The 25,048-nt window shown below is 41.7% G+C and overlaps 4 protein-coding genes and 2 non-coding genes across 12 annotated transcripts in view; 4 read left to right on the plus strand and 2 right to left on the minus strand.

The window, feature by feature from the left end:
* bves (popeye domain cAMP effector bves) overlaps positions 1-15,804 on the minus strand; it is a 28,149-nt gene extending 12,345 nt beyond the window's left edge. For 3 of the 7 annotated variants that reach the window (XM_017081453.4, XM_017081452.4, XM_017081451.4), the window contains exons 1-2: positions 14,867-15,123; positions 7,717-8,876 (exon numbers count right to left, since the gene is read on the minus strand). In XM_017081453.4, coding sequence (XP_016936942.2) covers positions 7,717-8,268 — 552 coding nt within the window. In that variant the 5' untranslated portion in view covers positions 8,269-8,876; positions 14,867-15,123. Of the gene's footprint in view, positions 1-7,716; positions 8,877-14,866; positions 15,124-15,665 lie in introns of those variants that run through there. The other 4 variants (XM_017081450.4, XM_070997532.1, XM_017081449.4 and 1 more) reach the window with 4 other exon arrangements.
* On the plus strand, positions 1,679-7,069 carry LOC108015169 (uncharacterized). Its single transcript, XM_017081446.4, has 3 exons — positions 1,679-2,633; positions 5,540-5,784; positions 5,992-7,069. The coding sequence occupies exons 1-3, from the start codon at positions 2,020-2,022 to the stop codon at positions 6,438-6,440; spliced, it is 1,308 nt and encodes a 435-aa protein (XP_016936935.3). The 5' UTR covers positions 1,679-2,019; the 3' UTR covers positions 6,441-7,069.
* Stt3A (catalytic subunit 3A of the oligosaccharyltransferase complex) lies at positions 15,414-19,802 on the plus strand. Its single transcript, XM_017081444.4, has 6 exons — positions 15,414-15,724; positions 16,130-16,458; positions 17,009-17,398; positions 17,609-17,896; positions 18,210-18,689; positions 18,963-19,802. The coding sequence occupies exons 1-6, from the start codon at positions 15,625-15,627 to the stop codon at positions 19,515-19,517; spliced, it is 2,142 nt and encodes a 713-aa protein (XP_016936933.1). The 5' UTR covers positions 15,414-15,624; the 3' UTR covers positions 19,518-19,802.
* On the plus strand, positions 17,445-17,527 carry LOC118878355 (small nucleolar RNA Me28S-U3344). Its single transcript, XR_005014897.1, has one exon. It is a non-coding gene; the product is annotated as a small nucleolar RNA Me28S-U3344 (small nucleolar RNA).
* LOC118878356 (small nucleolar RNA Me28S-U3344) lies at positions 18,806-18,890 on the plus strand. Its single transcript, XR_005014898.3, has one exon. It is a non-coding gene; the product is annotated as a small nucleolar RNA Me28S-U3344 (small nucleolar RNA).
* Positions 19,803-20,313: 511 nt separating the features above from the next.
* On the minus strand, positions 20,314-24,265 carry Cbs (Cystathionine beta-synthase). Its single transcript, XM_017081445.4, has 4 exons — positions 24,112-24,265; positions 22,163-22,387; positions 20,806-21,847; positions 20,314-20,732 (listed from the first exon to the last, which is right to left on the minus strand). Exons 2-4 carry the CDS (start codon positions 22,383-22,385, stop codon positions 20,429-20,431), a joined length of 1,569 nt encoding a protein of 522 aa, XP_016936934.3. The 5' UTR covers positions 22,386-22,387; positions 24,112-24,265; the 3' UTR covers positions 20,314-20,428.
* Between the last annotated feature and the right edge of the window lie 783 nt (positions 24,266-25,048).

Raw genomic sequence — 25,048 nt, forward strand, 5'->3', positions numbered from 1 at the left:
GTACTAACAGGGTCCGCTGATTGGCCGTGATTAGCCTGTGCGCCCAACTCAATCCACTGACCTTTAATCAACTAATCAGATTGTTTATTCTATTTTTTGCCATCACGTTCGCCGGCTGGTTTATTTTCTTTTTTTTGCGCATTATGTGGGTGAATGTCTGCGAGATCGCAAGAAATGGTCAGTTTCTGGTCGGGACTTTGAGCGAATCTGGTCAGCAATGGATCCTCGACGAGCCCCAAATGAATCACTGGGTGATTCACACAGACCATCCTTATCATTAGCATTTCCTATCGGGCAGTGGGTTTCCTTTCCATTAGTCTATAAGCTAATAGCAATTTCCATTGAATATAAAGTTAAATGCTTTCTGATTGTGTATGATTAGCTGGAAATTGTTTCAACATCGATTGGTGACGGCTCTATAATATGTAATATAAAATATTTTTTACTAAACATTACGTAGCTATTTCACTTGGAACTCAAATTATTAAATCAAAAAAAGCAACATACCAAATTTTTAAGTGCTGACGAAATCGGGTGTCTATAAGAAGTTTCCCCCTAACGGTTATGAAATATTTCCCAGACACATTATATAAATCCGTTTGGTAGTTTTTCTGAATTGAAAAAGAACGATCCGCTCGACGTCAGTGATCGAAATCCATTCGCCGTATTCAAACGGACGACTCATGCCTGGTAAACCAAAATTGGTGGCTCCAAAATATATGTATATATATGAGTATAAAACGGGGATTGCTTGATCGCAGTTGACGTCTGAGGAATTTACACCACATGCATTTTTCAGAGAATTCCAAACTTTTCCCGGCGCAACATTGTTGGAAAGTTATTAGCGAAGAAAAATGTCAGAAGAAGAGGAAGGGCCGACTGAAGGTTACCCCGAAACTATTCACATGTGGCGTCCATTTGTCAGGTGCTTATAAGGAGGCATAATGCCAAACGATCGCAGCGTGACAGCCGCCGTTAATTGAGACTTTGTGGTGGTGATAAGGCGCTGGTTCTCTTAAATGTTGGGATGTACCTAAGAGCCCCCGTGAAAGCCCAGCCTCCCATGCTCTCACCATTTCCCGCTCTTCTGGGTTAATCCAGTTTAAATGCATTGCACAGTGGGATGTTAGCAGAATTTTTGGACCCCAGGTCGAAATCACATTATACCTATTCTTTTTATATACATTTCAAAAGCAGTCATATTGACTAAGTCAGAAAATATAACTATACTGCAGTTTAAGTTACATTACAACATTTTCTGAATTTCATTAGTCAAGACGACTGTTCTTCAAATATGACTATATACTTATACGACCACTAAGCGTTGAAGACAACCTATCTAATCAATTGTTATTCACTCCGTCTTATTAAAAAATAGGTTCTACAGCCCCAAATTTGGGTACAACAACATGCAGTTCGCGGATAAGAAAGCACGCCTTCATGGTGAACTAGATTACTGGACATCCCTTACCGCCGTTGGGCCCACTGTTGCATCAGCTCCGCCAATTCGATTCGATCCGGTCCGATACGAGTGCAAAAAAGTGGATCCCGAAGAGCGAAGAGAGTGGAGCGTTCTCCGAAACCGAATCCGAATTCGAAGAGAGCGGAAGCAGAGCGGGCAGCGACGTCGGCGCAAGAACTGGCGTTGTTGGCGGTATATATAAAACCTAATGGCAGCCCCGACTTCCCATTCAAAATCGCACACTCAGCGCGCCGCGTGTCGCACTTGGTCCCCCGGAATCCAAAACAAATCCAAATAACCATCCCAGATATTAACCAGACCCCAGTTTCAAATCAATTCCCAACCACAACGTAACCCCAAAAAGCGCGGTGTAGAAAATTCCCTAAATTCCAAATACAATTGTAACAGAAAGTTAAGTAACCCCAAAATAAGAAATTTTTTTGCTGTGCGAAGCGAGACAAAGAAGAGTGCCAAAAACCCAAATTAAAAGAGGACCGCAGAACAAGAAAAGAGGATTACCAACTTAAAACAAGGGATCTAAAGAAACCAATGCAAAGATGTGCCACAATTCAGGGATCGTGGAGAAAAACAACGAGCAGCAGATCGAACGCTATATGGCATGTGGAATGCCCTCGAAGGCGGTGAAGAGTGTCAAGTACACGATGAAGAAGCGCGAGAAGAAGGAGCAGAAGAGGAAGGATCTCCAGAGGGAGCAGCAGTTCCTGGAGGAGCTCGAGCTGAGCAGCAGCAGCGGGAGCGATTCCTCCTCGATCACCGGTAGCGACAGCGAGGACAGCGGTGTCACCGAGACCCTCCTGAAATCCCCGCCAGCGACAGAGAAGGCCACTCCCAATCCCAAAGTCAGCACCACCACCACCACCACCTCCTTCTCCACGCCGAAAAGCGAACTCCTGCGATTCTGTCCAAGATTTCGCAAACTGCAGCAGGAGCAGCAGCAGCAGATGCTCAAGGAGATGGAACTCCAGGAGGAGGAGTCGCTGGACACCAGTGCCACCACTGCGGCCGCTTTGAAGGCTCAGCAGCAGCGCAAGCTGAGTTCCATGGAGCCGTCCATGGACGACGCCCTGGCCATTGGCACCCAGATGACGCGACAGGTGTCCGAGCGAATCACCTGCCTGGTGGCCCAGCTGCAGGCCAGTCGCCTTTACACGTAAGTCTCCCCCCCAGAAACATCATTATCATCACACTTGACTCATATGCACTTCCCTAACTTCTCTGATATAAATATTTACCTATTGACAATTATTTATTTGGTATTTTTGAAATCCCATGTATTAATATTTGTCTTGGTGTTTTGAGATCTATTATATTCAGAACTCATAATATATATTTTTGTACTCTAACCTATAAAACAAAAGTTCCCTTCTTAATATTCAATCTTACAAAATGTTGTTTAAATTATAGCCTTCTAACCTTTGATAAAAAAAATCATATGAAAGTCTATACTCAAATTAGTAATTGTTAGTTTTTCGATCATTATGACCACTAATAACAAGCCAATTTATGCCATTTACTGCTGTTTCTACCCGCACATGCCAATAAAAATTACAGGAAATGCCAACCTATTTTATTATTTTTCTTAACGACAAAGTCGGAAAACCAATTAATTTTGGGTTGTCTCACCCCGTAAACAGAGACTATTTTCTATTTTTAATCCCACATTACTAATAACTGAAAAGTAGCCAGTCGAGTAACATTGATGTAGTGAAATATTTAAAATAGAGAAATCGAAAGAGAGTTTAATCCGATCTTTACATTATATACCATTCTTATCGGTCGTTGATCGACATAATGCACGCCCCCCTCTATTAAAAAGCCATAAATTCATCAGGTGGCGCTATCAGCTCCTATCAGTTCATTGTCACGGCTGTGGATCATGTTGATCACGCTTCTGTGTTGACATTTAAAAATGCAAATATACTCGTATAATTTTTCCACCGTCTGCTGTAGTCTAGGGCGCAATCCCGTTACGCAAAAAGCGTACTCAGGAAATTTCAGTCATTGCTCTATTAAAAGGCTTTCAAGGTGATATATGTTTTCGCCTCTATTTGAATTTAATGATCAATAATTAATTGGTTTAATTATAGAATTTATATGTCACCGGTTCCTTATTGGAACCACACACTACCCATTTAATCTAGGTTTTTTGACTTGGTTTTTGCAATTTGTTAGCCAGATAGCGAAATTCAACAAAACCCATTTAATGGATTGTTAGCACCCCATTGATAATGCCTGGCAGCAGACGCCAAACTCGTGACCTCCACGATACAGATCGGTACAGTGGAACCGCAAGGAATTTAAATTGAATAGTTATAATAGTATCGCGTTTTTTCGCCCATAACCTTTACAAATACCCCATAAACTGAGATAAAGTAAAGCTCAATTTTTTCGGGGTGATTCACTAGGATTTTTTCCCACTTGGGAGGTATTACTGACGACAAGTGTGCGAGTCTAAAAATACGATATAGTTGCGCCTTGACCGTAATGCTGACTCAATGTCAGGCGATAAGTTAACCCTCGGGGGGGCAGGGGGGTGTGTCTGGGTACGGTCGTTATCTTGCGATCAGTGGGGCACTGTGACGACAATTGGCGAGTCAATAGAGTTCCCTAAGACCCCTTGAATCACCCGCTCTTGCCGTCTCGCTCTCTCGACCGATCCACAACCACCTGCTGGAGAGCAAAGTGCATTCGGGTCCTACGTCATTTGGCAAAGCTTTCCCAGCCGTACAGTCGAGGTCGCAATACTAGCACACGAACGAAATGTCTTATGAAAATATAATTAAATTCGCAAAGGCATAGAATGCCATAGGAAAGATTAATGATGATAAATGATTTATGATTAAATTCTACAATTTTAAATTGTTCAAAATTATATATTTTCAATTATAAAAAGAAAAACATTTTTTGTAGAACTGGAACAGTTATTTGATTTTTGCATTCAACATTTTTTTATTTTGGTACAATTTAAATGTATTCTTTGGCTTAATCTTTTGAGCGCAACTGTACCCCTTCTCTCTCTTTTGTCCATAAATCAGCTGGCTTCGCCGCGTTTTATCGTTTTATCAGCTGTTCGCCAGCTGATTCGCCCGAATTCGCCCCAAGTGCAAGTGCAAAATTGCAATATCCACGCTCTTATGCTATGAATATCGCCTAGAGACTGCCAATTTCTAGCTTTTAGTTCTGGTCTCCACGAGAGCAACGCGTCAGAGGAGGGTTGTGGGGGCGCGGCGAAAATATACAATATTCGGTTGCATGCGTTTTCGCACGTACGCCACTTTGGCTCTATTCGCCGCACAAAAAAAACGAAAAAGTGTGCAAAAAAGACATAAAAAACGTAACAGACGGATATGCAAAAATGACAGACGAAAGAGGTAGGGGGGAGAGACGCAACAAATGCGTAGACACAAAAAGAAAGAGACAAATAGAAAGAGAGAGAGAGAGGGAAGAAAGGGGCGGCGAATTCGCACGATCGCAATCAGTGCAAAAGTTCGCCGCAAATCAAATCTAATCAGACATGAGGGCCACGTGGGTACGTAACACCCATTTTCATATACCTATACCCCCTGTGCCCGCGGATCGGGCGGCTATATCTTTTTGGAATTTGCACCATCGCCGATTGCGTTTCTATGGCGTTAATAAATTCACTAGAAGGATAGGACGCAGACCGTTATAAAAGCACTTAAACATTTATTTAAACATTTATAAACAGGTCACTAGAAGTCCCATAAGTTCTTGGTCATTAAAATAATTTTATGGGTCATAGTTTTCGATTCCTAATACAACGAAATGCTTTAGCGAAAGTATTCGTTAGATGCTATGATAATCATTATTATATGATTAATTCGATAAATACAGATGTTTCGGTGTTTCTGTAAATCATGAAATATTTCGAAAACTTAGGTATTTAATATTAATTATTATTATTAATTTTTTTTATAAATACTTTTAAAAAATGCAAGACTTGAACCCCATAGTTTCTTCATTGACTTTCTTCTCCATAGCAGTTAACCAACGATCACTATTTACTTATCGAAAACTCTTCCCTTTCAATTGCAGAATTCTGACGCGTACAACACAACCAGCACACTTGATAGCCGTTTGCATTTTGGCCTTTGTGCTGATGACTGTGGGACGCGACCTCATCGACCCAACGACAACAGTAGAAACCGCAACAGAAACAGCAGCATCTGCAACAGCAACATCGACGAGAACGGCAACGGGCGGCGTTTTGGCGGCCTTGGTGTTTCTGGGGGCCTTTGCCACCCACTTTGGGTCGCAGATCTGGATGACATTTGTCTCGGGTAAGTGTCCTTAGATCGCAGGACTATCCTGATCTTCAGGGAACATCCATCCACAACCATCCAGAACACAATTTCAATTCAGCGATCAATGATCTTCAACGGTCAATCATCAGTCAATCATCGTAAAATCGTAATTACATTTAATAGACCCTCTTGACAGAGATATACAGCTTGTTAATGGGAATTATTTTTACCACATCCTTGCAGGTCTCTCGCTGTATTTCTCGCTGCCCCGCCACGTTTTCGGGCAGTGCCAGCAGATCCTGTTCCCGCGCTACTTCGCCCTGAACGCCATGCTCAGCCTGACGATGCTGGTGGTGTATACCAAGTACTTCCTGAGCGGCTGGACGACATCGGCGGGCATCCAGATGGGATCGCTGGCCCTGGCGGCGGGCATCGAGGTGGTGGTGCGCCTGTATCTGGTGCCACCGATGCTGCAGCTGATGCACGAGAAGTACAGGATCGAGGACGCGATCGGCAGTGGCCAGGAGGTGGGCAGCCTCGTCCAGGGCGACCTCGTCGACTGTCCGCACTACCAGCGCATCCACAAGGGGTTCCGGCGCATCCACATGACCATCGCCATTGGCAACATGACGGTCATGCTGACCACCTGCCTGCAGTTGTATTTTCTGGCATCGAAAATACGCCTCAGCTAAGGCAGAGGGTTCGGAGTGAAGAAGAATTTATAGATTAGGATAACCCACCCTCCACATATTATGCATCACACATCAACTTCTGTATTTCAATGTTCGATAATTGTCTCAAATTTATATATTGCTTATTGAACCATTGATCTTTGGATGCCCTTCCTCCGCCCCACGCATTAAAAAATATTTAATTTCTCCCGAGGACGCCTCGTTTTCTGCGACCTTTCAATCCGATTTCCTGTGATAAACTCAGCCCGCCCCCCCACAACACCACCCCAAGCACCCAGCCACCCACAACCCCACACGCAAACCACAGCACATTTAGCCCATAGTCGATAGCCAATAATTTACACGGAGTTATTAATTAATAGCCTACTGATAATTAATTATACTGTTTTTTTTTCTCGAGCGAGAGCACGCAAATTCATTAATTTTCTTCTGTTATTTATTAATCCATCGAAAACTATGCTTTTCTCTGTTTAAAGTGCGGATGTTTTAGTGAATATAATTTATATTAAAACAAAAAAAAAAAGAACAAAAAGAAAAACAAAAAACCAAAAAATTCAAAAACCAAACAAAAAAACAAATAAATTAAATCAATAAAAATATCCAAGCAAAGTCAATGTGTACAATTCAAATTATTGTTTTTCTTGGGGTTCCCTAATTTGATTGACAATTTTACGCAAAGTATGGCTCATTTTGTTGTCATGAAATCAATTTTCCTCCACTGAGTGGAATTGGTATTAAATGGGTTGTCTACTTTTAGGCTGATTGAATTTATCTGGAGCTCTCAGAAAAAGGTTTGGACTTTTAGAAAGGCGTTTTTCTAGTGAATTATCCCTTATCCACCACATAAATTCTAATAGAATCTAATTATAATTATATCTTTTATAATATAATTATTATTACAATTACTTTAACGAGATCTAGTTTGTTATAAAATACTAAGCATACTAAAAATACTTCAAAATACTATAAGGTTTCTTTAAAATGTTCTCTTATACTTTCTATGTTCTTTAAAAACGGGTTTGAATTCAACAAAACCTGTATATTCACAATAATATTTAAATTAATGGCGTTAGCTCAATTCTTTATTAATATTTGGTAGGTCTAACTTGAAATCATTATTTTATAAAATAACCTTTCAAAATTTTCAATTTAAAACAGATGTATCTTAGTCATTAAGACACTTGTGTTTTTAGTTCTATAAGGTCTTAAAGGTCTAAGATATATATATATATATATTAAAGAGATAGTCTGTACGATCTAGCTGGGTATGACTTACCGCCTCGATTTCCTGCTCGAATCTCACGGGTCTCAGGCGGCACAGCACCACGACGAGATAGACGAAGTTGACAAACAGTCCCATGCCGGACCATAGGACCACGTCCGGCGTGCAGGCCACCAGATAGCCGTGCATGCCCATCATCAGGCAGCCAATGAGCAGCATGGCCCGCATCCACAGCGAGCCGTAGGGGCCGTGGGGGGCCAGGAAGGCCAGGAAGAGGAAGGCCCAGCCGAGCTGAAAGTACAGGTGATGTGGCTGCTGCCATCCGAGGCACTGTTCGATGGACCAGTCGCCGGGATTGATCGATCGCAGGGTTCCGTTGTTGTCCCAGGTGATCGTGCCGCTGCTGGCGGCGCTCGTTCCCGCCGTGCTCTGGGCTATCAAAGTGCCAGCGGAGGCCTCTGCCCCAGATCCGGAGACGGAGCCAGGAGCTCCTGGTGCAGCTGCTCCGCCCAGACCGATGCCCATGACGCTGCTGGCGCTGCTGCCGGCACTATTGATCAGAGCGCCCATCCCAACGCCCGCTGCACTGCCCGCCGTGCTGGGCATTCCGCTGGTCCTGATGATCCTGCTTGTCCTGCTCGTCCTGCTCCTCCGTTCGCTGCCTTCGTTTCAGTCTCAGTCGCTCTCCTCAGCCTGATCTTTGAGCTATTCCTTGGGAACACCACCTCGTTAATTGCCAGAAGCCCAATGGGTTGGTGTATCCGCTGACTAAGCCCCAGGGCTCTTGCCTCCGCTTAGGCCAAAAACTCTTGTTTTCCAGTGTTTTGCTAAAAAAGTTTGGAGATTTCCTTTTTTAATTTATAAATCTTGAAGTTGCCTTAATGTTTGTGGGTGATTTGGATATTGCTGCTGCCCTTTTTGAAATGTTTGTGCTTTGTGGTTCGTGTCGCGACTAGACAGTTTTCCAATGGTTGTTGTCCTTGCCAATGCAAGATTAATTTAAATTTCTTTTAATTAATATCGTTTATAAACTGTTTTTAGCTGCCCACTGATCTGTTGCCAGTGCCGTCGTTTAAATATTCGTTATTTATTGTAATATTATGTTTGGACTATTTTTTCCCCTAGCTGCCGCTGGATTTCCCGCTGATGTTGCTCCTGGCACAGTTGCTGCTGCTGCTGCCGCCCGTCACATTGTTGCATTGTTTAGGCAGCTGCTGAAAAAAATTAAAGGAAAACCCATTTTAAAGACAAATCTTATAAACTTTGAACTAGTCGAAAGGGCTGAAAAGTGTTTACTAAACATAAACGTGGCTTTTATATGCCTTATTGAAAAGCAATACAATCGTTTGCAATTAGCTAAGTCAGTTCATTAATTAATTAGTAATCGATATTGCAACACAGTTAAGAACCTTTGTGAACTGCCTCAGCTGCTAGCGAATGTTCCCATTCTCAGAGATCGAAGTAATTACACCAACCCATTTAAATATTTAATAATAATATTTAATTGTTTTTGATTATTAATCGTTTGTAAGCAAGTACCTTTGTGAAAACACTAAATAATTTCATTTAAACAAAACTATCTTCAATATTTGTTTTATCTCTAGCAGCCGTTTCTTGTCAATCTCAATAACAAATGAATAATTTATGAGGTAAACTTTGGAAGTAGGAAGTGGGCTATCAAATGCACATTCATTACATCCTATGCGTCGGATGCATTCCATTCCCACCAGTTGAATTCAATACAAGTGATTGGGAATAATGCACATGTGCCAAATTAGTCAGCTGATTAAAGCAAGCAGTGTGTAAATAATTAATACGATGACTAATCGCAACATGTCTTGTCCGTGTATAGGTAATTTATTGCTCCCCAGACAATATCTAGTGCTTCACTGACCTCCTCTGTTCGCATCTCCAGATCAACGCCAGCATAAATTCACGGATATCTTAAATAGTATATACCATACAAGAATCTACACACAAAAATCACGGTATTCCGAAATAAATCATACGAAAATACACAGAAATTCACAGAACCAAAGACTATCTGCAGTTTCTGTTTTCTTTTTGTTTTTTGGCGATAGAGATCCGCACAACCTGTTCCCGACTCGACCAGACCAACAAAACTTGGTCAAAAACTCTCCAGAGAGTATATACACATTTAGAACAATGCAAACAACGGCTGCGAGTTTTGTTTGCTGACCCCAATAGAGAACGGCAACAAAAAACTGGGAAAGTGGCCGAAAGTGGGTGAGGGTATGGTCTATATGGTCTCTGGTCTGAGGTCCCTGTATATTTTATAGTGTTGGGGTTGGTCTGGTGAGTGCGACTGAAAAACGAAACATTTCCGGCCTGGACATGAATAATAAAACAAAGCCAGCGAATGGGAAAGATATCGGAGAAAGGAGAAGGGAGAAAGGGAGGATAAGAGAGCGACAAAGAAGGGCATCAAAATAATCAATTTGATGTCGCAAAGTTCGTGGTCGCCAATGCACTGAGAAAAAATAACCTAAATTACAGTTTGATTTTATATTTATAATATTTTATAAGTCCCCATTACAGTGGACCATCCAATCTTCCAAAAACTGTGACCATGAACTTATAATAATATTTTGTACTATTTTCTAAGACGTTTTAAACGTGTTGTAACGCAGAACCTGCATTGTAAACTCTATCACTTGCAACTGAGAGTTAAAAAAAATATATATATGTATCTTTAGGATTTTCCCTCAGTGTAGTTATTGAAAGCGGTCAGCCAACCGTTGACAGACAGTCTGATGATGATGATGATGATGAACATGATGCACTGGTGATGTCGACTGTGTTGACGATTACTCAACACTTTGCATATTGGCCGCACTGCAACAGTGTCTTTGGTGAGTGGTTGATAATGATAATGTTGATGATAGTGGCAAGTGACACACATCAGCCACACAAACAAACAAGGCCAACACTTCCGCTTCGGGGGTGTGCAACAAAACCGAGCAATCGAAATTCACCTTGATTTCCGAGCAAGCAAATACCCTGGAAACCCAAAAATGCGTGAAAAAAGAGTTGGAATACTCTAATGGTCCCGTAAAATCGTAATATAATATAATTGCTTAAATAAATACGATAAGCGATACAATTATAAAGTCAATTTTAATTAGTTCAGGTGACTGACTGTTAAGTTATCTGTCACGTTTGGTAAACTCATCTCAAAAAAAAATATATGTCTTCCTCTAAAACTAGTTTTAATATCTTTTTTCATACCATAATAATGGTTGTCGGGTGTTCATAGAATTCCGCAGGCTTATAACAAAATATATAATCTTTTTAATTGAGTTTAATTATGGAAAATACGTTTCTAAAAACCATCTAATATAGCTTTTGGAAAATGACTTGAATATTAATGTATTTAACCTCTCTAAGTTCTGTAATTGGTATTTACCACCGCCGTTTATGGGTTAAATGGTTGGTTCGAAGGGTCGGAAATGCTTTCTCCCGAGCGTGGCTGTATTCAAACACTATAAATACCCTCTATAAAGGGTATACCCACACCAACGCACGCACACACACGTGCAGCAACAACAAAAATGTGGGCAGAGAAGATGAAGTCATCGTTTTGTTGCCTTGAAAATGAAACACACACACAAAAACACGAAAAACAAAAAACAAACAGAACAACAAATGCAAATACAACAAAGCGCGACTTCGCTTAAAAGACCAGAAATTAAAGTCCATAACCAAAAGTAAAATGGGTACAGCGCGAACGAAGCAAGCTCCAAAACTGCGAAAAAAAAAAATAAATATTGCGAAGAGACTCGGTTAAAAAAAAAAATAAAAATATGATGCAAAGGAAACCTACAAATAAGAAAAATAAGAACATGTTTTGACAACTAAATTACTATTAATTCCATGTTTAAAATCCTATAAAACTGATCACTTAATCAGCCATATCAACCATATCTTGAAACACACAACAGATCACTGAAATTTTAGGTGAACTTTAAACTGAGAGTATATTTAGCCCAGCTAAGCAGTATATTTTTCTTTTAACGATGCCAGTGAACACTTTTGATAAAAAAAATATTTAAAAAAACACACTGTAAGACAGAACAAAGGGAAAACTGGTAAAGTAGAAAAACAGACTGGGAAACTTTTAATGCGAAAATGCCAATAAGTTGTGGCTGATAATTGCCAGAAGAAAGGGAAAAGTCGCTGGGTGAAATGGGTGGAAAGGGCTTGGTTGAATGGCATGTCAATGGCCAGTGACAATATTGGAAAAGCGGGGGTTAATGGGCGATATGGAGTCCTCCTTGGTTTCCCCATCTTTTCCCCTTCTGTTTTTTTTCGTGGTAATTTCGTATCGAAGTCATCGATTGCCTGTGTCCAGCAATTGGTGTTTGCTCAGTCGCAATCATCGTAAAATAGTCGTGGGGGGCATCTAATGAGATATCGCATATAGCCATTACACTTAAGCGGTTCGTATTCGTTTTTCCTTCCCTTTGAACGTTGGAATCATAGTGGAGAAAGTAGCGATCTTTAGTTAGTATAAAGTTTAATATAAATTTACCAGTCATTTCCTATAGATATGCATGTTTGTATCCATAAAATGAACTGAACATATACGATTTTTACAAAAGAAATAAGTTGTATTGGATATTGTACTTTCTATGGGGTTACACAGGGTTTTTGGCCCAGAAACAAGCACTGTGTCGTGTTTTTTTCGATTTCGAATTATATATAAGTCTTACATAATTTGGTACATTTAAGGTGCATGTTTGCTTAGAAGATTTTCCGAAAGAAAGACTAACATGAATAGATAAACATGAAAATACATATCTTTCAAAGACTATCTCCCAATTTGTATACCCAAAACAACTTTAACTACCTTAAGCAATTTAAAATAAATGAATTTTTTTTGAAAACCCTTGTAATCCTTCAAAAAGGTTTTAAAAATATCACACTGAAGGGCATTCAGATATCGATAAGAAGTTGTAGGCGGCCCGCAGAGTTTCATTTCTTGGCCGATTCTAATTGGTATTTGGCCCGCAGACAAATTATGGTCGTAATCCAATTGAAAGCGGAACGTGTATGGCAACAATTGGAAATGGAACCTTTGATAAAATAGAGGGGAAAATAGAAATGAAACAACAAAAAGAGGGAAAACAGAAAAGATCAGACATTAAAGTCGTAAGCGTCGCAAAGGTTTAATTACATGAAATTAATTGTGTAAAAAACACAACGCTGGCAGCGTTTCTTAAGGGGTCCTCGACGGTTTCCCTCTGGTATTTGTAATTTTTTAACAACTTTTGATGGGGCAAGTGGGGAATGGAGAGACGAAAGTGAAACGGCGGCAACTTTTTTCTCTCGCCAATTTCCGTTTCCCACGTGTAAACAAAAATAATAATAACAATAACGAGACAGCAACGTTGTCTCTCGCCCTATATGCCATATTAAATTTTACATCGTTTTTACGGTCGAAAACGGGCAAAACAAAGGCAAAATTGTTGTAAATTATTTTCGAGCGAAAGCAGAAATACAAAAAAAATCACTTAATCACTCATTGGCTATGTAAATGGGTTAGGAAATGGTCGGCATAAGTATACACAGAAAATTGATGGATTACCATACTAATGGTCTGCAGTCAATTTTCGGCTACGCCACCAAGCTTATTGATAGGAAACTTTTAATTATGAAAGAACAATTATCGACTTTTGAGGTACAACTTTCATCTAGGGGAGAGAACTGATAAGGGAATATTTCCATTGAGCTAATATTCAATAGTTTTTGCTTTGTTTTTAGCACATAAGGTCACTTATCTTATCTGTATACTTTTGAAGATGCGATATGAAGTAGCTGGCAGTTATCCAACTTTATGGATAAGATAGTGTCTGAAAATAATGGTTAACCCAACGATTTGTTTAGATTTCTATACTGCAAGTCTTTTGTATAAATATTTCCTCTTACTTTTACGGTTTGGCAGAGTAAATATTTAGTTGATCTAGCAGTTATTTTTGAACATATTTATAGAAATAATCTCACAGAGTGGTTTATTCCAATATTTTTTTGGGATTTTTGAAAAGATTTTGAAGTTGGATTTTGAAAAACTCATTTTTCATTTTTTTTTTCTTATTACAGTACATAGTTACTATCCCATTATATTTAATACTATAATTTTAAATTAAAAATGTTCTACTTTTTCCATAGACTAAAATATCCAATGCGCAGTGCTCTTATCACATTTTTAGTTACGATTTGTAAGTCGTATTATTTCAGAAAAATTTTATAAGAATCAAAAATCATGGATGCTGTTTTTCCCGAAACGAATTGATTTATCCTTTTGGAAACCTAAATATATCCATGTTCAATCATTAATTACTATTTAAGATCCAATTGTTTTATTTTGTTTTCCTTTAAATTTAGAAATTTGAATGTTAGATCTATGAAAAACCATGTAAAATATTTTTCCTAAATTAAACGTTCGACTTTTTTTGGGAACTTGGACAATAATAAATAATAGCTCCCCGATCTTGCCTCTCTCTCGCTCGCCCAGGCCCACAAACTTCCATAAATACACACGCACACACACAGAGAGAGAGTTGCATGCCAGAAATGCCATGCAAATGCAAACACCCACACACACATATGTGGAAAGGGGGTGGGCGGCATGTGTGTGGGGGGCAGAAGTTGGAGTTTGTTGCTTTTGTTTTCCTTTTCTTCCCTTCCCCCATCCCCCCTCCACACAATCTATAACTTCTTCCTCTTCTTTGATGCGTGCTGGCAACTGCAATCGCTGCCTCTGCCGGCGTCGCTGCCACCACCCGCACGCACACACTTACACACGCCCCGACACATACGTATATACATATACATAACACATGCATTTTTAAAAGCGTGTTGATGTTCGATTTTTCACCATTCTCACTGAACTTTACACACAAACAAACGGTTATTATTTAATTACTTTTGGCGCGACTTCAATTAAAAAAAAAGGCGAGCAACAACAACGCCGCAAGTATATATACATATGTATGTACATTGCACATAACAAAGCTGCCACTCCAAAAAAAATAACGGTTTGAACTGGCAAATCACACACACACAGATTGGGGGCGCCCGTGCATTGATGAGAACAATTTGCTGTTTAACATTTAACACGTGAGTTAATGCTTTTCTTATTGTGGTTTCAGGTAAAACCTTCTCTTTTCTTCTATGTATTTACCAGCAGAAGTCATCTTGTATTTACTCCGCTTGGCGTTTTTCGTTTTTTGGTTTTTTCGGCGATTTCACTCCCGTTTAGAATGAATATATACATATATCGCGTAAATCTGACAGAATATCAGTAGTTTTTCACTGGAAACCGTGATTTTTCTACCCGGCGATTTGTCCGATGTTTTTTTGTCATATTTTCTTCGAGATTTTTGTAAAACGCAACGAAAACACGAAGCAGCGGTGCTTTTATATGGGAAATAAATGAAATGTAAACGGCTGTGAGAGCGCACCGAGTGCTCTCTCGCTCTCCCGCTCTGCCGAAGAGAGCCCAAAACAGCTGGGAATGAGCGCAGGAACAGCCGGTTATGAATTGGCGATTTAAGTGTCAGCTCTGCTTTTAGGTGACTCACCAATGGTAACTAATCATAAATCAAGAACTAACTGCCCAAGAAACCGCAAAGAACCGACGAAAAATGGAAATAATAAAAACGCGCCCAGCCGCCAGGGTTGCCACCCCGCAGCCGATAGCCAGACCACCGCACGCGATAACCGATAGCACTCTTCGCTCTTTGCCACGAATTGCAAGTTTGCGATTCCGTCGCCTTCAAGTTCCCAGCCATTGTTTTGTGCAAAAACCTTGGTAATAGTGCGATTCGTGGTGCGGCACACGTAATCCTGGACACAAGGAGCAAAGTGAACGACGCGTACCGTTGATTTAACGGCTTGAGAAGCGAAATAAACATCGCCGAAAAACGCCGGCAGGCGAAAATGACGCTGGATGTGGGCGGCGTCGCCCGGGGACTGCTCACCTGGGAAAAGCAGGAGCACCTGGTCAAACTGGCCATTCTCATCCTGGCAGCGGTTCTATGTGAGTATATCTTCTGTTTTTGGCAATATGCGAGTGGGCGAGCTTAAAAAAAAACATTCGCATCTGGTTCGAGCTTCCTCGCTATCGATTGCTATCGGTTATCGGCGGCGGTCGCTATCGCCTAGGGGTGGCCCGTTCCATCGAAGATATCTAGCGGTGGAACATTTTTCTAATTTGTATTAAAGTTTTAGAAGTGAAATTAACCGGGTAATAAGCAAAACATTTTTTTAATCTTACATCTTGCTTAAAATATATATATATATTAGTGAAGAAAATGTGAAATAGTGTTGCTCCAGCCCTTTGATAATATCGATAGCTCAATACATGCCCAAGTGCCACCACTGCCGCGCGTCTTCCTCTTGCCAACGCCGACCTGAACTTCCCTTTCCGATTTCCATTGCACAGCGTTCGCCACGCGCCTGTTTTCCGTGCTGCGATTCGAGAGCGTGATCCATGAGTTCGACCCGTACTTCAACTACCGCACCACGCGGTTCCTCGCCGAGCAGGGCTTCTACAAGTTCCACAACTGGTTCGATGACCGCGCCTGGTATCCTCTGGGCCGCATCATCGGCGGCACCATTTACCCGGGCCTGATGCTCACCTCGGCGGCCCTGTACCGCCTGATGTGGCTGCTGAACGTGACCATCGACATCCGGAACGTGTGCGTCTTCCTGGCGCCCTTCTTCTCCTCCCTGACCACGCTGGTGACCTACGCCCTCACGAAGGAGATCCACGTAAGTCTCCGTCCCTACAAAGATCTTGGATCCCAGACCCCAAACACCCGCACACCCTACTTCGGCATTAAAAATGATCCCAGATCCTAACTATTGAACAACTTTCTATCAACTTAAATATACCATACTCCATGCAGACCTGTGTTTAGATCAATGAATTCCAACTAACTACAAATGGATCGAAACTTTTTCCAAACTGAAGACCATTCTAATTTCTCCAACTCCAGCTCCATTTAAATCTGTATTGCCTTCAGAACATACAAACGTTATCAAGATTGCAGATCTTAACTACTTCCGAACTTACTTATCATATCCAGTGTGTACCTATGAATTTCAAAAATTGTATTTATTTATGTACAACTCATAAGAAACACTGTAAAAGACCATTTATCCAGATCCTAACTAATCATGAACCTAAATTCTTCCTATTTACTGCATCATGAGTTATTATTGGCAGTCAAATTATATGTATATCTTATCCGATAACTAGCTTAGCCATTTCAAGGTTATGTCCTACACGTGGTCCTAATGATTCCCCTATTCTTTTTAGAGTACTGGTGCTGGTCTGGTGGCCGCCGCCTTAATCTCCATCGTTCCGGGATATATCTCCCGATCTGTGGCGGGATCGTACGATAATGAGGGCATCGCCATCTTCTGCATGCTCTTCACCTACTATTTGTGGATCAAGGCTGTAAAGACAGGCACGATCTTCTGGTCGGCCATGTCGGCTTTGGCCTACTTCTATATGGTCTCCTCCTGGGGTGGCTATGTCTTCCTGATCAATCTAATCCCGCTGCACGTGCTGGCGCTGATGATCACCGGACGTTTCTCGCACAGGATCTACATAGCGTACAGCACGCTCTACTGCGTGGGCACCATTCTATCAATGCAGATTTCGTTCGTGGGATTCCAACCTATCCAGAGTTCCGAGCATATGCTGGTAAGGACCTAATGCTGTTTAATACCTGTAATCTAAGCGAAGAGTGATCTGTTGTGATGAATACCTAATATATTCTTGATAGGAAGAGTATGAAACATAATGAGTACGAAAAACCCAAGCTGACTTGATCACCGATAGGAATCAATATAAATTCACGATTTATCAATCCAGATTAAAAATCACAAGGTTAATCGTTTTTCTTTCTTGCAGGCACTGGGAACCTTTGGCCTGTGCCAGATTCACGCCTTTGTGGACTATCTGCGCTCTCGCATTCCCAAGGATCACTTTGACCTGCTCTTCAAGACCTTGGTTTCCAGTGTGCTGACTGTGGTGTTCGTCGTGGGCATCCTGCTCACACTCACTGGGAAAGTCTCACCCTGGACGGGCAGATTTTACTCGCTACTCGATCCGTCCTATGCCAAGAACCACATTCCGATCATTGCCTCGGTCTCAGAGCACCAGCCGACATCCTGGTCGTCCTTCTATTTCGATCTGCAGGTGGGTTGCGTCTGAAGAAAAGTTAGTTTTGTAAGAAAAACCTTAAATTACTAAAAGGCATTCCCACTTTTTAGATTGTAAAAAAACATGTTTATATGAATTTAAGTCAGGAAAAGATTACAATAATTTAGCTTAAACTGACGGGAAAGATTTATCTGCCAAAGATGAAAACTTAACCACGATGCGAATGAGTTGCGCCTTAATGCATTCAAATGATTACCTTGCACTTTGATCGCTGAGGCAGTGTAACTCCTTTAATCGTGATCTTTTCCCTCTAGAACTCATATATTGATTTTTTGGAATTCCCTTGCAGATCCTGGTGTTCCTATTTCCAGCTGGCCTGTATTTCTGCTTCTCCAAGCTGACGGACTCAAATATCTTCATTATTTTGTACGGAGTTACCAGCATTTACTTCGCCGGTGTGATGGTGCGACTGATGCTGGTCCTGGCGCCCGTGATGTGTGTGCTGTCCGGCATCGCCATTTCGCATTTGCTGGCCAAGTATATCAAGAGCGTGGATGCGGGTGGATCGGGGAAACAGGGAGTGGAGAGCAAGCGGCAGCACAAGAAGCTGGAGCAGCAGACGGGCGGAGTGAAGAGCGAGGTGGCCATTGGGTTTGTGGGAGTCATCACACTGATGCTGATCGTGTACACGCTGCACTGCACCTGGGTCACCTCGGAGGCGTACTCTTCGCCCAGCATTGTGCTGAGTGCCAGGTCGCACGATGGAGGCCGCATCATCTTCGATGATTTCCGCGAGGCCTATTACTGGCTGCAGATGAACACCCCAGAGGTGAGTTAGCAGCATAGATGGTTCTTTTATCGAATGTTTTGCCTGCCTAGCCATGCGAAGTAGCTATTTTTAAGTCACTTTAAACAACTGGCTGCGTGGGCATTTCGAGATTTTCACCTTCTCATGATGACTACATTGTAAATTCTTGATAGGAAGAGTATGATACACAATGAGTACTAAAACAACCAAGCTGACAAAACCATAAAAACCTATTCCTTTCGCCCGTTCCCGTTGAGTAGCCAAAACTAAACTCTTTTTAAATGTATTTACCAGGATGCTCGCATAATGTCCTGGTGGGATTATGGCTACCAGATAACGGCCATGGCCAATCGCACGATATTGGTGGACAACAATACTTGGAACAACACGCACATATCGCGCGTTGGCCAAGCGATGGCTTCGTCGGAGGAAAAAGCCTACGAGATAATGCGCGAACTGGATGTGGATTATGTTCTAGTGATTTTCGGAGGACTGACTGGCTACTCCTCGGACGATATCAACAAGTTCCTGTGGATGGTGCGCATTGGCGGCAGCACGGATCGTGGGGCGCACATCCGTGAAAAGGACTACTATGCCGCCAATGGCGAGTTCCGAGTGGACAAGGAGGGTTCACCCACATTGCTCAACTGTTTGATGTACAAAATGTGCTACTATCGCTTCGGGCAAATGTACACCGAAGGGGGCAAGGCCCAGGGTTACGATCGAGTTCGGGCGGCCGAAATCGGCAACAAGGATTTCGAGCTGGATGTCTTGGAGGAGGCCTACACCACGGAGCACTGGCTAGTCCGCATCTACAAGGTCAAGGATCTGCCGAATCGCGGGGTCTAATCTAAGCAAGAGGTCGCCATCATTCCGCTCTATTCTGTGTTCTGTATATTAGCTGTCTCTTTCTATCTCGAATATTTGGTAATCTCTCTATCGCTCAACGAGTATTATTTGCTGCTTTCTCATGCTTTACCCCTCGTGCACTTAGTTGCACCAAACCCCAAAAAACCATGTATTTTTTTTATATTTTACAAATGTCTTAAGTAAACCAGATGCGTGTAGCTCCTTAAACAAGAAAACAGCATGTAAGCGAATCGAACGAAATATATATATATATGTGAAAACGTATCAGAACTATTTCGAAAGTCTCATTTATTGTAGGTTGGTCTTTTTCTTTCTGTACAATAATATGAAAAATGTATTTGGGACTACTACTACTAATTAATTTACTCCACAAACAAGTAATAAGCTTGAACTGAATAATATTGATTAATGGAATAGAACATTATAAGTAGCCATATACATGTGTAACACTGAAAGTAACCGGGCTGTTCCATAAGTCACCAATAGGCCACTGATAAAATGTTGACGAGAAAATTAAGTTTTTGTGGATAACATGTCGATAAAAAGTTGATGAATTTGTCATGCATGCCACTGGTATTACCATGAAAATTTCATCAATCAGCTAAAAAATAATGCCTGTTTCATTAACAACATTTAAGTGTTCTTGGTGAAAATCTGACGATGACTGGTATTTTAGGAAACACATCTATTTTTAGAGCTAAAGGCACGTAAAGATTGAAGGATACACGTTTCGGAATTAGTCCGAATGTGCTTTCTACAAGAGAAACCTAAAGGATTCGTGTATAGTAAAATGCTTTATTGGACATAAGTCGAAATGCTTGCGGGTATAAGTTAAAAGCGCGTAGATATAATCGGTAGGTGGCCGAATCTGTGGGACACGGATCTCTATTTTAGTGGCTACTGCCGTTGGTGGTGCCATTGGCCTTGGGATTCTGCTGGCCTGCAGCAATAAAGGTGGTCACGTCTAGCTTGCTGGCCACTGCCCTCAGCTCCTCCTTGCCGGCCGAGCTCTTTCCCAGGATGAGCACACTGGGATCCACCTCGAGGACGCGGGCTAGCTTGCCAAGGGTCTCGGATTCGTTCAATCGGATCACTCGCTTGTTAAGGGCCTTGATGGCGGGATCGGACTGCTGGCGGTTCATGCTCACGATCTGGGTGATGAGCGTCTCCTGACCCACCACGCCCAGAATGGACCTAAGTGAGATAGAAGCGATAGAAAACAACAAGAGTTATAAACCCTGCAGAGGCAGAAATTCGGTGGGCCTACCCATCATCCTGATCCACAACGGGCAGCTGGTCCACGCGATGTTTCTTCATCAGGGCAATGGCCTCGCCAACCGTTGCACTCGACTTCAGAGTGGCCGAAGGGGAGGGGAGCTGGAGCTGCTCGATTGACAGGTTCCACCACCAGTGACCGTGCTCGTTCACCGGCTCCTTGAAGCCACGCGCCTCCATCCAGTTGTCCGAGACGAACTTGGTCATGTAGTTGCGTATGCCATCGGGCAGGATGACCACGCAGCGCTGGCCCTTCTTCAACTTGCGAGCATGCTGGAGGGCAGCGTGCATCGCTCCGCCGCTGGAGCCGCCGCATAGCAGACCCTCCTCCGCGTTTAGGCGCCGGCTCATGGGGAAGCAATCGGGATCGCCGATCTTCGTCCACACATCCACCACGGCATCGTCAAAAACGGTGGGCGGGAAGTCATAGCCAATGCCCTCCACCTCGTAGAATTGCACATCGGTCTTGTTGAGCTCCGCGGGACGCGCGAGGATCGAGCCGTAGGGATCCACGCCGACAATCTGGCAGTTGGGAGCCTGCTCCTTGATCTTCCGGCCAATGCCGCTGATGGTGCCCGCCGTTCCCGCGGAGACCACTATCATGTCCACCTTGTTGTCTAGCTGCCACAGTATTTCGGCGGCAGTGCCATCGTAGTGGGCCAGCGGATTGCCAGCGTTCCGATACTGATCCAGGACAATCGAGTTGGGCGTTTCCCGCTGCAGTTGCTGGGCCACGTAGATCAATCCCTCCGGCGAGTCGTAGGCGGCCTCCGTGGGCGTCCGTATGATCTTGGCCCCCAGGGTTCGCAGCGCCGATACCTTCTCGTTGGACATCTTCTCGGGCATCACGATGATGCACTTGTATCCCTTGACCGCACAGGCCATCGCCAGGCCGATGCCCGTGTTGCCCGACGTCGGTTCGATGATGGTGAATCCTGGCTTCAGGAGACCCTGCTCCTCGGCATCCTGCACCATGCGATAGCCGATGCGGTCCTTCACCGATCCTCCAGGATTAAGGAACTCGCATTTGGCATCTACAAAAATTTCAAAATATTAATCAGATTGATCCTTACAATATATCATTTTCAACTTTAATATATCCCAAGAGGATATTATTAAAGAAATCAAGTTCACTATATCATTATCATTATGTTCAAGGAAATATTTGGAGACCCTAAGATATTTTTAGGTATATATATCTTTTAATTGTTTATATTATTGCTTGTTGTAAGGTACAGTTAAAATTTTAACTTTAGTCTGTTTTTCTCCATGAGCTCTTTTGATATATAAGCAATCATCTATATGTTAAATAAGTGGGAAAGTAGGCTTACACCCCATTTGGGACTTACACATCTCGCACTCGATTCCCTCGCTGGCGGGGATATGATTTAATTTGACCAGTGGAGTGCATCCGATCACCTCGAGAATGTTCGGCGTGATCTGTTGACGATGTGCGATGCCCCGTTGGGTGTGGGGCGATTTTTCCGTGGTCCCCAGATGCCATTTGCACTTGGACGGCTTTCCGGGATCGATGAAGTCCGCGGGCCTTTCGTACGGCTTTGGTTGTGGCATCTCTGTAAGGGTGAAAGCAATTTGGACAGTATGGATTATAATATTTGGTTGTATAGTCAAGATATGTACGTAATGCTGTGGGTAGGATACCTGCCTTCCAAGGATACAACTTTCTGAGTATAACTAAGTATAACTTAGGAGTTCCTAATTTGGTATGGGCGACAAGAATATAGGAAATCAATAATCTAAGGTATGATGTTTTAAGCTATTACATTTTGTTACAAAAATCAAAAATAATAATAACTGATGGTACGGACTTGGTTATCACTTCAATAAGTATGCTGCTAAAGATTTCAACGTTTTTTGATTTCAAACGCCAGATGGTGTGGTCGGACCTTTGATGATCCTACACCTTATCACCTCCAAAGTCCGGTGGGGATACGTAGGGAAATACGAAAGAAATCTGAACCAAAATAAATTTCTTGTTGTCTCATTGCGACTGAGATTGCGAAATTGCACGAGATTATTATTATTCAATCGAAAGCGAAAAGGTCGGGCCTGAAAAACGATGACACGACAAAAAATTGATAAAAAGAAGAGCCATTAGAAAACAGGAAGGAACGCCTATCAACTCTTTGAATTTGCACAGTGATATACACATGTATGTACTTATTTAGAAATAGATCTCTGGTTCTTTTCAGACTTTTCAGCAATACTTATTCAAAGGGCAATGACGTGCCTTTTTTACGACTTTAAGTCTCAAGGTTTTCCTCGTCGAGTCAAGTGGGGAAAGTTTACTATTGAATTCAGCAAAATGCGGAAATTAGCCTGGTTCTGCGGAAACTTCAATGCCTATAAGGTTTTCCTTGTTTTTCTGTCTAACTTTAGATTTACCCGTTCATTGATCTCATTGTTTATCCTAATGGTTTCAGTTCGAAACCCCTTATAAGTTGGTAAATAAATAGTAGCTGCCGTTCAAGTTGGGTCGTATTTTGTAGATAAGGTTTCCAGGTGGCACTGATTGATTGCACTCTATACGATACGCCACTCGAAGTCTATCATCTACAAAGCAAACTCAAATAAGGGACAGTGTTTTCGTATATTATATGAAGAGCACTAGTATCTGGGGCCTCGTTCTGTGGGGTATATCTGAGTTTAGGACTAGACTAGGGTAGGTCGGAATCTGTTGTTCTTGTGCAAGTACAATAAACTCAGGTTCAAATTATGATATTTCTTGAACTTCAGATCTTAATTGAACCCCGCAAAGCGAACAATCTGTGTAAATATATATTTTTTAAATTTTTTACAAACTTAAATTTTTGAATTTAAAATTTTTAGATTTTTTCTATATCAAATTTAAAAATGTTTAAGGTAAGTTGTTTCTAAATTTTTTCAGTGCACACTTTCTTCTTCTTCATTCTTGTTCGCTCAGGAGTTTTTTATTGCTCTTTCTTGTTTATCTCCCCCTACACACACTCACACAAGGCCCCATATGTAAATATATGTACATATGTATGTATATTTATATATTTGTTTTTCAAAAGCACGCGGCTCCAAAATAGAAAAACAAATACAAAAAACAACGAACGATATGTATGTAAGAAACATGTAAAAAAAAGCACATGTTTTTCTCTGCTCTCTATTTTGTATCTGTATTTTGCCGGTTGGAACTTTTTTTTGGTTAAGTGCGTAGGGTGCGAACGAGAAGGCACTATGTCATGGAACTTTGCAGGAAAGGACTTAGGATTTTGAACCTTTGCCAGTTCTTAGCTTTAGTTTTACTTACTAGGGCGGATTTAGTGATCGATTAAGGAGCAACTAACTAGCAAGAACTGCGAAGGGCGACCGCTGCGATGCTGCCAACGAAGGCAATTGACAAAAGCCAACAAAAAGTACAACCAACGCCAACAATTTGCGGCTAACGGTCGACTGCGGCGCCGCCAGAGGCAGCGGCAGAGCACAGTGGGCGCCATCGCCCCCACAACCCAAGTGAAGGGACCCCCTCTGGACACCTAAAAATTTCAACAAAAAACATTTGTTTTTAGGTTTCCTTTTTTATATTTTCTAATAATTGCAGGTAATACAAGATTATTTGTTACGTTATAAATATGGATTCTTTATCACACTCGTCCGTTATAAAATGAATTGTTTTTATGTTACTTGCATTAAAAGTTGACTCGTCGTTTTTGGACAAAAAGTCAATTTTGTAAAATGAAAACGGCCGATCGCATAAGTACAGCCCTTCTTAAGCATCTGTCTTGAAAAAAACGAGTTTTAAGTTCTTAACCCATTTGAACATGCCTGTAGGCACGTCCCCTTAAAAAATCGTATGTTCGTAAATACAGTCTTAAAATGTTTAGGCCGTATTCTTGAAAAGTTGAAGAAAAGGTAATTGAGTAGCCCTTAAATAAATAAAAAACATTCCAATTTTCGTAGATATACACTCAAACATATCTTGTAGTCATATTAATATATTTGAATTTTTTCATTCATCGTTTTGCGTTCCATGGTAAATGCGAGAACGAGATGACCCCAGCGATAACCAGTTTTCGGTCTCACTCACACGGCTTGAGCTGTGATTAATTGTACTGAAAATAAAAGGAATATGGAATAATCTCACGCAGCGTAAAACGCTTTTTACACTATAACAACTTATTTACTGCACAGTAACATTTAAACAATAAAAACAGAATTAATGTAAGCCATTTTTTTTTAATTTACCT

This window comes from Drosophila suzukii, chromosome X, assembly GCF_043229965.1.
Source record: "Drosophila suzukii chromosome X, CBGP_Dsuzu_IsoJpt1.0, whole genome shotgun sequence".
In the NCBI taxonomy this organism is placed as follows: Eukaryota; Metazoa; Arthropoda; class Insecta; order Diptera; family Drosophilidae; genus Drosophila; species Drosophila suzukii.